Source organism: Mercenaria mercenaria, chromosome 18, assembly GCF_021730395.1.
Source record: "Mercenaria mercenaria strain notata chromosome 18, MADL_Memer_1, whole genome shotgun sequence".
NCBI lineage: Eukaryota > Metazoa > Mollusca > Bivalvia > Venerida > Veneridae > Mercenaria > Mercenaria mercenaria.
This window is the reverse complement of record NC_069378.1, coordinates 452,815-471,421: the sequence shown is the minus strand read 5'-3', so window position 1 is coordinate 471,421 and position 18,607 is coordinate 452,815. Positions and strand designations below refer to the sequence as shown.

The window sequence follows — 18,607 nt, the reverse complement described above, 5'->3', positions numbered from 1 at the left end:
TTTTGTCTATTAGATTTGCATTTTTTTTTGCTCTTCTGACCAAGTCATGCCAAACAACCCTTTCGAGTCATCACTTATCTTCTAAAGGGAAATGGATTGTCTGCTCAGATGTTTAATATAACACTGCCATAGTTTTTCCGTGGCAACAGCCAATCAGCGCGAGGAAATTTCCAGGCAGACATTTAGTGCGGGGCTCCATACGGGTTTTATTTATTAAATATATCAATCAAGTTTCTAAATTTGATTGGGAATTTAGCTGTGCCTTTGAATAATTGACTGAAACGATTTATATTTAGAATAATATTGTGATACTGCATTACTGGAAATTATTTTTATTTTTTGGCAGAAATTTTCACTTGTCCACGGATAAACAGGATGAAAGAATCTACTTGTCCATTGGCAAAAAAGCCAAAGTCAGACAAGTCGGACATAGGAATTCCACACCTCTGGAAATGCGGCAATATGAGGGTACCTGACTTTAGATGACTTGCATTTCACTGCAATTTTCTGGTGTCCAGACGTTCCCCCCCCAAGACGTTTCCTCCCAAGACTTCCCCCCCACCACATTTTGGGAATTGTGTCTCAGCTTTTAGGACGTTTCAACCCCAAATTCCCCAAAATTTGGTAAGGAGACAGGTTATGTTTATCAGCAAAACATGAAGGAAAATATTAATGAAGATGAATATATAATAACTGCCATTGATGTTTAAAAGTTTAAAAAAAATTATAAAAGACTTTGTTAAAATTATCCAAGTTTTAATATGAATAATAATTAGTATGAATTAGGAAAAAATACCAATCAGGGCTAGACACTAACCATTTTGGGTCACTGGTCCGAAGAGCAGTTTCCACTAACTTTTTAAATGAAACAGTTACTGGTCCTCCAAATATTTCACTGGTCCTTGTTGCTTTTCACTGGCCTCGGACCAGCGGACCAGTGTTAGTGTCGAGCCCTGCCAATTACTCATTTTTTAGCCCATGATGGTTGTGAGTTATCTTAAATAGATATATATATGTTTGCACTCATTAAAAAGTTTTGTTTTTGAAGTTTGCTAAAGTGAAATATGGATTACGCAAATTGATTTCTTTTATGTTTCTTTGATGTGTATACCTCCTGAAAATGGTAGTATTTTTGGGTACTCTAGTCTTAGTCAAATATTTGTTACTCGATATTCCATTAACAGCATTAAATTTTAGAGTTGCATCACTTACACTTTAAATAGATGTTATGATCTGCTTTTCAATGGGAAAAATATAAAGAAGAAATTCATCACTTAACGTTCCCAGTTAAATTCTGTGACCTATATATTTGAAGATGATTTTATTTACAAGAAGTACTTGATAATAAAATTTACTTTTCTTTCAGTAATTTATAATATAATCTAAAGATTAAATGAAGTCTTCAATTTAAATTAAAATTAATGTTTGATTGGATTATCTCACATAATAAATGTGGCATTTATCACCTTCAGTAATTACCATTTAACACCTTATTAAGTGAATGCAGTGGATCCTTTTCTGTAACATTCATCAAGGGAACTGTCAGTACAATTTGTTTACACTCAAATATTACTTCTAGAAATATCAATTAAATTGAAAGTTATATTATATAATATATTTCCCTGTTCATATGTTTCTGCTTATTCGTTCAAAAATACGCGTGCGATTCTAATTGCAAAATATTCAGTATTTAGAAATACATTACTCCTTTCTGAAAAGAATTAACATATTCAAAAAGAAGATTTCCTCTGTGCAAAGAGTTTTCTGTATAATGGCATTAACTGTTACACCAGGATATTTTCCTGTCATATAAGGATTATTATTTTTGTGTTCTATTCAACACCCCTTTTTCTTTTAGTGTTCTTGAAGCAAATGTATGGATATCTTGTGAAAACAGGTCTACACTGGAGTGAAAATCTAGAAACTGCATAAAAATTGATATTAAGTAGCTGAATCTTATATGAAATAAAGAATAATTTCTTTTATTGGTATGAAGCCTTGACAGAATTTTTTGTTTACAAATTATCTCCCTTTGTCTTCATACTCGTGTCACGTCGTAAATAAAAAAACTACCAACAAACAACCACCTTATCTACAATAAAAAAATCATTAAGTTAAGCTGATAGATAAATATGAACTCTAGCAACAATTAAATCAATCAATTAAAAACAAGAAACATATAATTTACATCATCAGCTGCCATTTTCCAGAATCGCAACTTTCACGACGTGTCATGCTAATATCACCGTTTAAAAAATAAAAATGGAAGCTGTTCCACGGATGCCGATGCTTTCTTTTGAATTAAAACACAGTCCTGAATATGTAGAATTTGGTCCAACACTTAAAAACGTAAGTTAATGACTAATGGAGATAACAAAACGATAAGGTCTCAATCCAGACCTGTCAGTATGTCATGTTGTTGTTCGGGTGTTGACTATTTCAAGGGAGGTAATTTTGTAAACAAAAAGCTGTCAAATAATGTATGTCACTAATTTATGTAACTGGTTAGTCTGTGGTTTTGTTTTTTGAAGAACTGTATTGCAAGTTGAGGAAGTTGTAAAATTAAGACTTATAATTCTCTTTTATAATGATTACATTTTAAGTTTGATGAGTCATACTCATCTGATATTGACCATTCTCGGTATTATAGGATAAATCCCATTTTCCGGTATTAACCACCATTAAACGCCCTTTCCCAGTTTTACGGTGAGTGGGGTATCGGCCATTACGCTATATGGCGGTAGAGTTTAGATTATCTTTTTATTCAAGTTTTAAACAAAGAAAATGAATAAAAAAAGTATTGCAGATTATCACAAAACATTGTTGTAATTAAGACGTAGCAAAAATATCCTCAAGGTTTACTTTATTTTTGAAATTTTATCTTTTATTCTACACTGCCGCTTCTGTGGCTCGATACTGAAGGTGTGAAATTATTTGCATTTTTCAAGGTAAACAGATTATTTTTGCAAAAATTTTGTTGCCGAGGTCGTAGAATAGTATTTCCATTGTGAGAAAGTAAGAACTTCCCTCGCCAGCCCCCCTGACCCTATTTACGGAAATACCGGAGAGCGGGATTTATCCTATAATGTCGATATGGTCAATAGGTACTTTGCAGCTGATGAACATCGTGTTGACTACCTGACATGATTTGACTGTTATTTCTTCTGTTTGAAATTCTTTACATATAATATAGTTTAAAAAAAAAAACCCAAAAAATCTTGCTATTTAAATGCTTTTTTAATATACACAGACTTTGCCGATGGTACAGGGATCTCGCGAGTGGGCGACTTGAGCGAAATAGGCGCTCTAGAACTTCAAACCGCTCAAATCTAACCTCAGAGTGAAATGCAAGTCGCCCGATTCGCTAATTAGTGCTACCCGGACTGTTGACAATTTGCACGGTGTCATAACGAGTGCCAAATACACAAACACACGCCGGTAGCATAATTTAAGCTCCGCCTACTTCAGGTACTTGCGAGATTTTCCCGAGAAGTGTGGAAGTGAATCAAATTATCTGATATACCTCGCTGATTGTGTTCAGCCAATTAGTGTCGCATTTACGTCTTTGACACTTCGTTTTTAATTGTCAACCTGTTCGAATGCAAAAAGCAAAACTGCTGATTAACCATGCGATTAATTGGAATAACAACTGTATGGGAAATGACCTAACTAAGAAAATGAATGGTCACATCAATACTTTTTATCAAGAAACAAGAAAATTACAGCCACCTTTCGAATCACACAACATCATTGCGGTAGGAAAAGTCTTCCCACTTCTCCCTAAAGTCTCCCCACTTCTCCCTAAATCAGCTTGAGGGAGAAGTGACTTCTCCCAAAAAATTGGACCTAGCTAGACCCTTGTGGTAATGAAAAAAGGTGTGTGCAATTTTTTCAACCAACTGAAGTGGATTGAATTGAGCTTGGCAATGAAAATGATAAAATCTGCAATATAGGGAGAAAGCAAGGATCCCGGAATGATTGAATTGAGCTTGGCAATGAAAATGATAAAATCTGCAATATAGGGAGAAAGAGCAAGGATCCCGGAATGCCCAGGCGTATTCATTGGCATGCCGGGCTCAAGTAACTTAGAAAAATGGTGTGAGAACTACCTTTCCATTTTTTTTTTATTCTCATAGGCAAATTTTAGAAAATTTAAAGAAGAATTTAAATCAGAAGTTTAAGTTATTTGGTGAATATGTATGTAAAGAATTTCAAATAGCAGAAATATTGGTCTAATCACTGCATGTAGTCAACGCAGCGGCTATATTTGTCCAGCCATAGAGACCTGTGAATAGTGTGATGTTGATCTGTGGTGACATTTTTATCATGATACTATGTTATCCTTTATGATCAGTTTCATTTCTTTGTATTTCTTGTTCATATTTTATAAAATTCAATGCCTTATTTATAGGAAATATTGGAGAAATGAATTCTTTTAAGATTTCATTCAGTTTCCAAAAGGATCAAATAATACATGCATCATAAACATGAAGGGGACATAGCATACTACAATCAGGACTTTTATGAGTAATTAATGTTTCTTAAGTTATTCTCCATATTTTGGACTTTATCATATTACCACTATGATAATACTTACCATATTTTTAAATTTACATATGAATCAGTCTGACATTTTTCAGATTTCAGATTTAAAAAAATCCTGATAGATTGATGTTATAGACAGTGGAAATGTGTCTGGTAACTAAGCACCTTGTTTGTAAAGTAACCAGTCAGCTAGTGTCTGGTAACCAGGCACCTATTTGAATGGTAACCAGGTAGCTGGGGTGTCTGGTAACCAGGCACCAAATTTGTAAAGTAACCAGGCAGCTAGTGCCTGGTAACCAGGCACTAAGTTTGTCTAGTAACCAGGCACCTAGTGTGTCTTGTAACTAGGTACCAAGTTTTTCTAGTAGCCAGGCACCTAATTGGCTGGTTGTCATACAACCTGTGTCTGGTGGCCAGGTACCTAGCATATCTAGAAGCCAAGCACTTGGTGTGTCTGGTAGCCAGGCACTAAGACTGCAATCTAGGGGATCAGTAACATTGGTTATGTATTGGAGTGTCTGTATCATCACTTACCTATTCTCTATAAGCAACTGACAACAGTTACTATCCTAAGCAATCCATAGTTGTAGGACAAATGACTACAGACATTGTTTCTGTCAGACCATAGTAAAGTGAATTAACCTCGCACAGTGATCTATCATGGAACTTCCCAGTAGATACTGATAGTACTTGTGCTCTACATACTAAGCTGTAAGCTTTCATGTAATTTATACAGTATTGCCTTTTTCATTGCAGTATATAAGAGACCACTATGGAGAGGACCCAGCACATTATAACAAGAGTTGCAATGAGCTGGAACAGCTACGACAGGTAAGAAAACATGCAGTATTTTGTTAAAATGTGTATGTTTAGATAGTTTTATTTTGCATACATGTATTTTTATGTCAGTGAAGAGCTAGGTGTCTCAAATTGTCATAAATTTCCTGCTTTGCTATTTTTGTGATAGCCATTACATTGATACACTTTTTGCAGTTAAAATGCATACTGAGATCTCCCTTTTCTATACAAAAAATGTCAGTTCTTTAAACAGACCTGGGTTTGCTAGTAAAGATAATTTTCAGAAGGAGAAAAGAAACATGCACATTATTTGTCTATTGCAGAGTGCTGTACATGTGTCACATGATTTTATGGGTTGCAGCACACTCAAGAAATACTATTCCCAGTTACAGTTTCTTCAGGGAAGATTTCCAATGCTTGAAGGAGGAGAGGCTTCCATTCCATTTACTTGGTATGTAAGCAATAGTTACATTTATTTGGTATGTAAGCTGTTGTTACATTTACTTGATAATTTGTAAGCAGATGTTATGTAAGCTATAGTTACATTTATGGTAGGTCATCGTCATGTAGCTGAAGTTTGAACAGAGACCGTTCCAATATAGCAGTCACCATGTATGCTTTCTTAAGTAAAATATTGTACACAGATTGTGACAGAATGTACCATGCTAGACAATGGCTTTTTTAGCCCAAGTAAGGCATAATGTTTGTGACTTAGTGGCTTTAGAAATTAATGCCTGTAAAGTCAACATTATAATTTATATTGACAGTAAATACGTAGATCTCATAGAAAGAAATTATTTACTGTATCAAAGTTGTTTCTGTCAAGGAGATCAATGCGTTTTGACAGCAGGTATAAGAAATGATATTTTTATGCCCCCAGCATCTACTGATGCGGGAGGCATATAGTGATTATCCATCCGTGCGTTCGTCCGTCCGTTCGTGCGAGGTTAACCAAATGGGACCATTTTGTCTAGCATCAATACCCCTTACTAGAATGACTTGATACTAGTGCAGATGTAACCTGTGACCATTCCTCATCTTCAGACATCACCTGACCTCAGTTTGACCTTGACCTCATTTTGGATTTAGGTTGCTTTATATGGGCCATCTCTTGGTTAACCAAATGGGACCGTTTCGTCTAGCATCAATACCCCTTACAAGAATGAATTAATACTAATACAGATGTAAACTGTGACCATTCCTCATCTTCAAACATCACCTGACCTCAGTTCGACCTTGACCTCGTTTTGAACTTAGGTGCAAAATCTATCGACAAGGATGCCACTGGGGGCATCAGGCGTTTATTGAACGCAGCTCCTTGTTTTCTCTAGACATAAATATCCTGAAATTGTATATTTTTATGGTTTTTAGGGAGGAGGTATTTTCTGGACGAGAGATGACATTAAGTGATATAAAATTTGAGCAAGCTTGTATTCTATACAACATAGGAGCTCTCCATTCTGTGCTGGGGGCCATGGATACACGACAAAGTGCAGACGTAAGTACAATGGTTATATTTTTGCAGCATCTGTTTGAAAAGCAAAAAGCATTTTAGTTTCAGTTTTTAAAGATTAAACAATTCTTTGTTTAACTTGTTTTGCACAACATTTTCAGTGAAAGAAAATAAGAAAAGAAATGACTCGGACTGAAACATTGCAAACACAATAAGTGACAGATTATGTTATTGTATTAAAAAATTGTGTATTGTGGGTGTTCATTGGGCTTCATTTCCAGTTGAAAGCTAATTAGAGAATAACTTACATGGATTCCCCCTCACCCTATGGTAACAAATCTACTGAAGAGATTATTATTAATGCCTTAGTTTGGTGAACACATGAGTGTTTAAGGTAGGGGACCTGTAATTAAAATCAGCAGTTTTCATGTGATGGTGTATCATCCTATTATGTTTGACTGTTATAGAGAAAATTTCTTTTTCATTACAACTACACAATGCAGTGTTTTTTTCTGGCCAATTTGGGGCCCCAATTCCAATGGCAAATAGTATGTGTTTTTTTCCAATATTAAAGCTAAAATTCCCAAAGTTAAATTTATTTTCTTTTTTTTTTCAGCTTTTTCAAACAAGACTGAAACCTTTTAAACATTTGAAACACAAGACAGTTTGCTAACTTAATGAATAATGATAAATTATGGCCATTTTCTTTCTTAAATGTGACATTTTAATAAAAGATATCACTTTTAACAATTCCCATTTTAGGCATTTTACCCCGCATTTTTCCCAATTGTAAAGGCTTCTTGCCCCATTCCCAAATTAGTGGGAAAATACCCTGCTGAATGCTGAAATCTCTTACAGAGTATACGTAAAATAAAAGAAAAATGCCAGTTGTCATTACGAGTCCACTGTTTTGACAAGTTTCTGGTAGATTCATAATTTTTTATTGACATTCTTTTAATTTCAGGGAATGAAAGTATCATGTACACATTTCCAGTGTGCGTCATGGGCATTTGAATATTTACGAGATCATTTCGGATGTGCGGCAATGAGTTTGGATATGACACATGAACTATTGACCTTCCAACTGAACTTAATGTTGGTAGGTTTGATATTGTTAATTGATATGTAATTATATATACAGTCAAACTTGTGCTAGCGACCACCCGTGAATAGCGACCACCTGCCAACAACGACCGGTCTCTGGTCCCTCCGTAGAAAAATGCTCATAAAAAGGCCGTGAATAGCGACCACTTGGTGACTGCGACCAGTGACCGGCCTAATTCATTTCCAAGGGCCATATTTGCCCCCAATAACGACCAAGCTGGACCGTTCCGTAATGAAAATAATTGATATCCGCCGAAATTTCACTACTTTCGCATTATAGCAAACATAACAACTACTGCTTGATTGACAATCTGCAAGTTTGCATCGGCCGAATTAATACATAGAACATAAAGAAAGCAAGAAGCTGTAAAAATACTCTTTTATCAGCATGATAATGGGTAACTGAGAAGTAACCCTTTCCCCCGAATAAAGACCACCTGTGAACAAAGACCACTTTTGCTTGTTCCGAAGTGTGGTCTTTGTTCACAGGTTTGACTGTATATCGATTGTCACTGTTCAAAATGCAGGAACAATTTATTTTTTCAATTTTGTTGATTTTTTCCATCATTAAAGGCGTATAAAGTGATTTATCTTTTCTTGACTAAGTTAATTGCTACAGCCTTATTTGATAAAATGTCTATCCACCATTGGTAAAAGATGAAATAGAAAAGAATGCAAATCTGCCAAAAAAAAAAAAGCAAATCATTCTATGAGCTTAAAAAAGGTCAAAAGCATAATTGAAGTACCACATTTTTATATCGTCAGCTGTCTTGCAACATTTTGTGAAAAAAAATTGATCATCATCTTGCATGGAGACTATTGATCATAGTTTACTTGTTGTTCATAGGGACCCAATATCACATAGCTTAGGATCTTTTTTTGTAAATTTTTGCTTGTTAACTACATGACACATACGTGTGTATTATAATAAATTGTATAGGTCTATTCTATCTGGTCATCCTTTATGAGTCTGTAAGCTGGCAATAGAATTTTCAAGTGTACTTTAAGAAAAGAGTTATGTATTAAGGGCATCCTGTCTGGTAGTTCGTACTTCTACCATGTCACTAATCTGTTTCCAAAAATGGTCTTCACTTCTCTAGGTTGGTTACTTTTGAATGGCACTTTCTTACATAAAGTTACATATAGCTAAATAATAATATAGTTACAGGGTTCAAACAGGTTGTGCATTGTAAGCTATCTTGCTTGCTCTGATCGTTGATGGATTTACCCAGTTGCGTGCCATGTACATATTTTCTTTGATGTTTGCCTTAAGAATGGTCACCTGTGATGGCATTGATCAAAGAAAAGATCACAAAGCAAATGGATGAAAAACAAATCATGTGTAACCTTTAAACTTCTCAGGCACAAGCTCAGGAGTGTATCTTGGAGAAGTCAATGACGGACAGTAGAAAAAGCACAATCACTGCCAAAGTTGCTGCACAGATAGTAGAATTCTACAGGACGTCAATGAAACACCTAGACGTGTGTAACTTACAGGAGCTAATCAGCTCTAAAAGATATAAGGTACATAATATGTAATAATTGTAACTACTTCTTGTACAGACATAGCTCAATCTGAAACACATAATTTGGTAAGGTTCTCATTATGTAGGTAGAACACATGTTGAAAAAAAGTTAAAAATATGTAATAGATGATATGTACCCATCATCCGCATTGTAAAATTTGTATAAGACATCATGATCATGTTAATTGTTAGAAAATCTGAAAGTTTGTGCCCTAGACTAGTTATGTTTTTAGCTCGACTATACGAAGTATAAGGAGAGCTATCCTACTCGCCCCGGCGTCGGCGTCTTTCCGCGTCCCCACCTTTGTTAAAGTTTTGGTGCACTTTCTCTTTTTCAACTTATCTCTGTAATTACTTGATGGATTTGATTCAAACTTGAAATACTTATTCCTCATCATCATCCACATTGTCTAACATAAGGGCCATAACTCTGGCACCCATATTTCATGAATTATCCCCCCTTTTCACTTAGATTTTCAGGTTAAAGTTTTCATGCACTTTCACTCTATCTCTGTTATTACTGAATGGATTTGATTCAAACTTAAAATAGTTGTTCAACATCATCACCCACATTATATGACACAAGGTGCATAACTCTGGCACCATTTTTTCATGATTTATTCCCCCTTTTTTACTTAGAATTTCAGGTTAAAGTCTTGGTGCACTTTCACTCTTTCTCTGTTATTACTGAATGGATTTGATTCAAACTTAAAATAGTTGTTCAACATCATCACCCACATTATATGACACAAGGTGCATAACTCTGGCACCATTTTTTCATGATTTATTCCCCCTTTTTTACTTAGAATTTCAGGTTAAAGTTTTGGTGCACTTTCACTCTACCTCTGTTATTACTGAATGGATTTGATTCAAACTTGAAATAGTTGTTCAGCATCATCACCCGCATCATATGACACAAGATGCATAACTCTGGCACAATTTTTCAGGAATTATTCCCCTTTTTACTTAGAATTTCAGGTTAGAGTTTTATGCACTTTCACTCTATCTCTGTTATTACGGAATGGATCTGATTCAAACTTAAACAATTGTTCAACATCATTACCCTTATCATATGACACAAGGTGCATAACTCTGGGACCAATTTTTCATGAATTATTTCCCCTTTTTACTTATAATTTTAGGTCAAAGTTTTGATGCACTTTCACTCTGTCTCTGTTATTACTAAATGGATTTGATTCAAACTTAAAATAGTTGCTCAACATCATCACCCACACTATATGACACAAGCTGCATAACTCTGGCACCAATATTTAATGAATTATGCCCCTTTTTGCTTAGGATATACTTATATAGTGTTTTGATACATTTTATCTTTACCTCTCTTATTACTTTAAGTTGATATTTTTGACATAGACTCAGGCTATTGCGCAATATCTTCATCCACAATTGGAGTCATTAAACACTCCAGTGACAGCTCTAGTTTCCTCAGATGTGCCCAGTTTCACTATCCAGCATCGAAATAGTCGAGTGCGCTGTCTCCTGTGACAGCTCTTGTTGGTATAAGGGGTTTGGACAGAAACACAAGCTGTTACTGTTAAGTTTTAGAGTTGTCAGTGTTAAATTTTTCTGAATGCAGAAGGGGAAATGATGGCACAGTTCTGTAAAAAAAAAAAAGCAGAATTTCTGAGAAGAAAGTCCGGACTATCTTTAGTCCATAGACATTGTCTGTAGTGATACCTTGCCATCTATTTCAGGACTGGAAGAAGAAGATAGATATAAAGATTTTATTTTACACCTGTATAACAAATTTCTATATGGGACGACAGTCAGAGGATCAGCAGAAACACGGACAATGTCTGGCTTACTACACTATATCCTTAGAGAAACTCACTGAATGTGAGAAACTTGCCAAGGTAATGTATGAGAAATTCACATACACCAGGTATATAAGTTGATATTTAAAATACTAGTATTAATTTTCCTCTACTTATGTAAGCACAAGTATTTTAAGATTTTGTTGTTTTGATAACTGATAATTACGGAGGCGAGAAGTACGGACTCAAATAATGTCATGCAGATTATTGTTAATATTTATATATAAGACTTATCTATTTTCTAAAATGCAAGTGCTGTTGTTTAAGAATGGGTATAGTTGCTGAATTGTGATCACTGGTCCATTACTGCTGTTTGATCTAGGCCTGCTTGTAATTAAGAATGATTGCACATCTACGAGCTATACAGCTGATTTATTTATGGTTTATTGGGTTCTACGAAGTTACCAGTAACCTGCCCTAGTTTGAAATTAAATCTCAGGTAGCCCCATTGGTCTTTTTTATCACTGAAGCTGGAAAGTTGCTGTATGACATAAATTGAGCCACACCATGAGAAAACCAACATAGTGGCTTTGCGACCAGCATGGATCCAGACCGGCCCACGTATCCACGCAGTCTGGTCAGGATCCATGCTGTTTGCTTTTAAAGCCTATTGCAATTAGAGAAAGCGTTAGTGAACAGCATGGATCCTGACCAGACTGCTCGGATGCGCAGGCTGGTCAGGATCCATGCTGGTCGCAAAGCCATTATTTTGGTTTTCACATGGTGCAGCTCAAATTCTGCTGATGTGACCTAAAACATTTTCAAAAAAAATGCTTACACTCGTGTGTGAATGAATGGTAAAGATTTTTTTTGCTGCAAAACTTGTAGTTTTAAATTAATGGACTTTATTTTTATTTCAGAATGAGGGTGTTGAGATTCAAGATTCATTGAGATTTACACATGATGTAGTTGGTGGAAAGTAAGCATTTATTTCTTTCTATTCCAAGTTGACTAAATGTGTTATTATTATACTGTAAACACATGATTCATTTAGAAAACATTTAATACTCATACTTGTTTTATTTTTACTTAAGATAATTGATTGAGTTAAGAGTAATTTTATCCACTACTTTGTAATTTGAAGTAAAATGGCAAAAACTGTTTTTAAAACTAATGCTATCTTTAGCATTATCTTCTCTTGTATGTGTAAAAGCTATCATGATTACTTTTTAATTTACAGACATCAGTCAGCAAAGAAGGACAATGATTTTGTTTATCATGATAAAGTTCCACCTGCAGATTCACTGCCTGAGGTTAAAGGTAAATTTTTAACTTGACATTTGAAATTTTTCAAATAATAGAGCTTTTGTTGGCACCCTTCTATTGGCATTCATGTTAGTGTCTGTGTCATGAAAATTTGAGTTATATGCTTTCAGATTATATACATGCATTTGGCATCATGAGTTGAGATAACAAGGCAAGTAACATAACTCTGGCTTTGATTTTGTCATTATTTTGCCCCCTTTTAACATGGAGATTTTGTGAAAGTGTTGCATGTAAGCAGGTTTCTCGGAAACTACTAGACCAAATGTTTTCAAACAGTTCAAATCTTTGGCATCACAGGATGATCTCACATAGCAGGTTTCATATCACTGGCTTACATTTTGGCATAATGATGCCCCTTTTTAATCTCAACATTTTGGTGAAAGTTTGCTTGTAAGCAGGATTCTCAGGCACTCTTGCACTGAATACTTTCAAAGTCACCATAAGTCTTTGGCCTCATGAAATGGTCATCTTAACCAGTTCTGCAACTTCAGGTAAGTTTTCCAAAACATATCCTTATTCAACTTACAAAAATTCGGTAAAGCTTTTGTATCATACTATGTAAACTAGTATTATGTGAAAGGGTCTCAAATAGACACTGCTCATATGACAGCTCTTATCTAAGTGACAGTTTCATAAAATACTTTATATCACATTAAATTTTATTCATTGTACACATTGAAGTAAGTTACCAGTGACTTACAGAAAACTGAGTTTAAAATTTCATGAAAAGAATAAGACTTGCCATAAGCACATCAATATTTGAAGAACAAGAGCTACTGATGTAAGGTGCAAAACCAAATGACAAATGATATTAAACAAATTTGAACTAATCATTCTTTGATACCATTTTATCATACATAATAATTCTGTAAGGTTTATGTAAGTTTTAAACTTTTTCTCTTGGTATGTTTTCAGGTGCCTCCCTGGTGAAGGGCATACCGTTTAATCCAAATGATCCAGAAATATCGGGACAGGACATCTTTAATAAACTTGTACCTATGTCTGCACATGAGGCTGCCTCTCTTTATAGGTAAACATTTCTTATTGCCCAAAAAAGGAGGCATACTGTATTATGCATGTGTCAGGTCTGAATAGCCAAGGTCACAAGCAAGAACCCCAAGTCTTACGTTATTACCCTAACCATAAGCCAAAGGCAAAAGGTCACATCACTCGGGGACATTCATCATGTACTAGTCACATCTCTTGTTTATGAATAACAATTACATGGTTGACAGCATTTTTATGTCTCACTTTGAAGAAGAGGGGGATTATTGTTTTGCTGTCTGTTTGTTGGTCGGTAGACCATTTGGTTTCTGCTCAATAACTCAAGAATGCCTTTGTCTACAGTCTTCAGACTTCATAGGATGGTTGTCTGCGGTTGGTAGATGACTGTTGATTTGGAGATCAGTAGGTCAAAAGTGAAGCTCACTTTAATCTTAGACAGACAACTTTTTGTTCAATAACTAAAGATTGCTTTGGCTTACAGTCATCAAACTTCATAGGATTATTGCCTGTGGTCAGTTGACAACCCATTTTGTTTTCGGGGTCAGTAGGTCAAAGGTCAAGGACATGCTGACCTTGAGACTAATACAATGTCCACAAAATAACTAAAAAAGCTTTGGCCTACAGTTGTCAAACTTCATATGTTGATTGCCTATGATCAGTGTGTGATTCTTATTGTTTTGGGAGTCAGTAGGTCAAAGATCAAGGTCACAATGACTTGCACTGAATATTAGCTCATTAACTAAAGAATGCTTTTGTCTGCAGGCTACAATCTTCATAGCATGATCGCCTGTGGTCAGTAAATGTCCTTTATTGTGTTGGTGGTCAGTAGGTCAGGGGGCAAGTATCTTGGGCCTGAAAATGGGACAGGCCATCATGTGGGGTGGTGGGCATATGTGTTTTACTAACAGCTCTTGTTTGTGTCTTTATAATTACTTATAATTGATTTAATATAGCAATTAAAAGGGCTCACTTCATAATTTGTGACAAATTTTTCAGTGTTTAGAAATTGAAATAGGATCTTAGACCAAAGTTGTTAGATAGTTCTATTTCAGGCAAAATTATATAAAAATATAGATATGTTTTGAGGCTATAAGATATGTAAGATAGTGTTAGTTACTTGTTGAAAACTTAGCGTGAAATGTGTAGAAGGAAAACTATCTGTGTAATATATCATGTTGATAAGATATAGACAAATATCACTTTGAAATAAACAGTTTTTCAGCAGCTTAAATTACATTTAGTTCTTCATGTGTTTTATATTATATCTACAGTGAAGAAAAAGCTACACTGTTAAGAAGAATGGTCTCTGAGATACAAGAAAAAAATGAAGAACTAAAGTAAGTGACATTTAAGTTAGATAAATCTGTAAGTCAGAGTGCTGACATATATTTCTTGCCTGACTTGTAAACATTCCTGTCTTTTCCCTGGAAAAAACCTGTCTGAAATACTCAAGCTCCTAATTGGTGATACTATGTTACAGCCATAGTATGAAGCCATAATCTGTAAATATCAGTCTATTTTAAAGATGGTAGACACGAAAATTTTTCTTTCATGTCTGCCTGTGAACGACAGCTATTTTCGAAATCCTCTGGACAGTGTTGATTATAACCCTTGATAATGCAATGTTTCTCACTCCACACTGCCCCTCTGGTAGGGAAATCCCTGTCAAGCAGGCATGTAAGATCTTTTCAATTTATGAAATAATCTGACTAAATTTCACAGAAATCTGTGATATCTTGCCCTTTCTGAAAGCAAGGGGTGTTCTGATTATCTCTAGGTCAAGTTCAGAACTGGATCCTGTGGGGTCAAAAACTAGGTCAGTAGGCCAGATCAAAGGAAAAGCTTGTGAACACTCTAGAGGCTAAAGTTGTGACCCAATATTTATGAAACTTGGTCAGAATGTTTGTCTTGATGATCTCTAGGTCAAGTTTGAAACTGGGTCATGTGGGGTCAAAAACTAAGTCACTAGACCAGATCAAAGGAAAATCTTGTTAACACTTTAGAGACCACGATTTAAGTTTGAAACTCATGAGAAGTTAGTCAGGATGTTTGTCTTGATGATCTATAGGTCAAGTTTGAATCTTGGTCATATGGGATCAAAAACTAGGTCACCTGGTCTAATGAAAGGAAATTTAAAGCTTGTGAACACTCTAGAGACCACAGTTGTGATTCAATCTTTATGAAACTTGGTCAGAATATTTGTCTTGATGATCTCTAGGTCAGATTCGAAACTTGGTCATGTGGGGTCAAAAACTAGGTCAGTAGGCCAGATCAAAGGAAAATGTTGTGAACACTCTAGAGTCCATGGTTTAAGTTTGAAACTCGTGAGAAATTAGAATGTTTGTCTTGATGATCTATAGGTCAAGTTCAAATCTGGGTCATATGGGATCTAAAACTAGGTCACCTGGTCAAATGAAAGGAAATTTAAAGCTTGTGAACACTCCAGAGACCACAGTTGTGATTCAATCTTTATGAAACTTAGAATGTTTGTCTTGATGATCTCTAGGTCAGATTCGAAACTTGGTCATGTAGGGTCAAAAACTAGGTCAGTAGGCCAGATCAAAGGAAAATCTTGTGAACACTCTAGAGTCCATGGTTTAAGCTTGAAACTCCTGAGAAATGGTCAGAATGTTTGTATTGATGACTTCTAGGTCAAGATCAAATCTGGGTTATGTTGGGTCAAAAACTTGGTCACCCAGTAAAATAAAAAGAGAAGCTTGTTAACACTTGAGGCCAAAGTTGTGACCCTATCTTTATGAAACTTGGTCAGAATGTTAGTCTTTATGATCTCTAGGTCAAGTTTGAAACTGGGTCATATGGTATCAAAAACTAGGCCAGTAAGCCAGATCAACTCCGATGAGAGATATAGGTCTATGGCCCTCTTGTTTATCCCCCCACCAAAGGTGAAGGGGATATTAGAAATGCTCTCCGTCCGTGCGTCCGTCTGTCCGTCCGTCCGTCCGTCCGTCCGTGCGTCCGCAACGATCTTTGTCCGGACCATAACTCCAAAAGTACTTGAGGGATTTTCTTCAAACTTCATACACTGATAGAACACATTGGGAGGAAGTGCAGTGTGCAAGAACAATAACTCTACCTTGCCTATTTTTTGAGTTATTCCCCTTTATCTTATTTTCTTAAAAAATTTTGTCCGGAGCATAACTCCAAAAGTACTGGAGGGATTTTCTTCAAACTTCATACACTGATAGAACACATTGGGAGGAAGTGCAGTGTGCAAGAACAATAACTCTACCTTGCCTATTTTTTGAGTTATTCCCCTTTATCATATTTTCTTAAAACATTTTGTCTGGAGCATAACCCCAAAAGTACTGGAGGGATTTTCTTCAAACTTCATACACTGATAGAACACATTGGGAGGAAGTGCAGTGTGCAAGAACAATAACTCTACCTTGCCTATTTTTTGAGTTATTCCCCTTTATCATATTTTCTTAAAAAAATTTGTCCGGAGCATATCTTCTTCATGCATGGAGGGATTTTGATATGTCTTGGCACAAATGTTTACCACCACGAGGCGGAGTGTCATACGCAGGAACCAGGTCCCTAGGTCTAAGGTCAAGGTCACACTTAGAGGTCAAAGGATACAAGAATAAAAACCTTGTCCGGAGCATTTCTTCTTCATGCTTTGAGGGATTTTGATATAACTTGGCACAAATGTTCACCACCACGAGACGGAGTGTCATGCGCAAGATCCAGGTCACTAGGCCTAAGGTCAAGGTCACACTTAGAGGCCAAAGGTCAGATACAAGAATGACTTTGTCCGAAGCATTTCTTCTTCATGCATAGAGGGATTTTGATGTAACTTGGCACAATTATACACCATCATGAGACGAAGTGTCATGCGCAGTTCCCTTCTTTAGAATTACTTCCCTTTGTTGTTACTTTAAATAGCTTTTATTGTAACTTTTTCATTACTAGTCGTAGGGAAAAATCGAGACCACTTTTCTGTAGTACAACAAACATGCTAAATCCAATTTTGAGGTGTATTTTGACCAGTCTCTTCCTGATAAAGATTTTTGTGTGGACTTGCAATTTTTTTTTTTTTTTTTTTTTTTTTTTTTAAAGATTAACTTCCCTTAGTTGTTACTATAAATAACTTATATTGTAACATTTTTATAATTGACCCTAGGGAAAAAACAAGACCACTTTTCTGTGGTACAGCATAGATGTTACTCTCCAGTTTTAGGTGTATTTTATTAATTTTATTATATATAAGGTATCTCTACCTAGTAAGGAGTTTTTTTGTGGACTTTAAAAAACAAAAGACTTACAATGATTACTAAACAACCACAAAATTAACATTCCATTTGCAAATACAGCTGCCCGGTGGGGGGATTAGCCATGTCTGACATGGCTCTTGTTTTTTTTTTAAAACTTCTGTTTAGAATATATAAGAGATGCGCTATATGTGTTATGTGTTGCTTGCAGTCAGTATCTGGCATCTTTACAACTTGACCATACCTCATTAAATCCTGAGCCTGAGAGACTGCCACAACAGTTACTGGAGAAATGTGCAGCACTCAGTGTAAGACCAACTGCAATCAAAGAACTGGTGGATTCTATGACAGGTATGATTTTTGTTGGGTTTATCATCACATGACTCAATGATAGATTATATGGTGACTTTCCAGTTTTGCATGGTAGAGTTGCCCCTCAAATTATTCTTTCAGGTGAAGGCAGACACCTTGGTAGAACCACCAGCCTTTCATAGCCAGGCCTGCAAGATGAGAGACCGGTTGGTGAGCTGCCAGTTAGTTAGATAATGGTTTTTGTTTGCCTACCTGCCTGGTGCCTGGTATTAAATATAGGAACCAGGAAGTAATGCTGTTCAATGTATATAGGTATAACATATTAAGCCAAATTTGCTGGTCCTTTCAGGAGTGAAGCTATAATTAACACTTTACTTTATAAATATATGACATGGTTGAATTTAATATTTCAGCTGTTTCGAATGTAGCCACAGAAGTAGATCTGGGCATTAAAGAAATTCAACAAACACTACAGGAGGAGAGTACAGCTGAGCTGGAATTTCAGGTAGATGGAAATTGATTGTTTGATAT

At 35.7% G+C, this 18,607-nt stretch overlaps 2 protein-coding genes across 2 annotated transcripts in view; one reads left to right on the top strand and one right to left on the bottom strand.

Annotated features, from left to right (window-relative positions):
* The window catches only part of LOC128550815 (rab3 GTPase-activating protein catalytic subunit-like), a 30,305-nt gene extending 28,009 nt beyond the window's left edge, over positions 1-2,296 (bottom strand). The window contains exon 1 of the mRNA XM_053530640.1: positions 2,189-2,296. Coding sequence (XP_053386615.1) covers positions 2,189-2,203 — 15 coding nt within the window. The 5' untranslated portion in view covers positions 2,204-2,296. The remainder of the gene's footprint in view (positions 1-2,188) is intronic.
* The window catches only part of LOC128550807 (tyrosine-protein phosphatase non-receptor type 23-like), a 56,600-nt gene continuing 40,226 nt past the window's right edge, over positions 2,234-18,607 (top strand). The window contains exons 1-13 of the mRNA XM_053530629.1: positions 2,234-2,349; positions 5,302-5,376; positions 5,667-5,794; positions 6,715-6,841; positions 7,761-7,895; positions 9,263-9,424; positions 11,142-11,300; positions 12,122-12,180; positions 12,442-12,521; positions 13,443-13,557; positions 14,804-14,869; positions 17,976-18,115; positions 18,490-18,581. Of these exons, the coding sequence (XP_053386604.1) occupies positions 2,263-2,349; positions 5,302-5,376; positions 5,667-5,794; positions 6,715-6,841; positions 7,761-7,895; positions 9,263-9,424; positions 11,142-11,300; positions 12,122-12,180; positions 12,442-12,521; positions 13,443-13,557; positions 14,804-14,869; positions 17,976-18,115; positions 18,490-18,581 (1,425 nt within the window). The 5' untranslated portion in view covers positions 2,234-2,262. The remainder of the gene's footprint in view (positions 2,350-5,301; positions 5,377-5,666; positions 5,795-6,714; positions 6,842-7,760; positions 7,896-9,262; positions 9,425-11,141; positions 11,301-12,121; positions 12,181-12,441; positions 12,522-13,442; positions 13,558-14,803; positions 14,870-17,975; positions 18,116-18,489; positions 18,582-18,607) is intronic.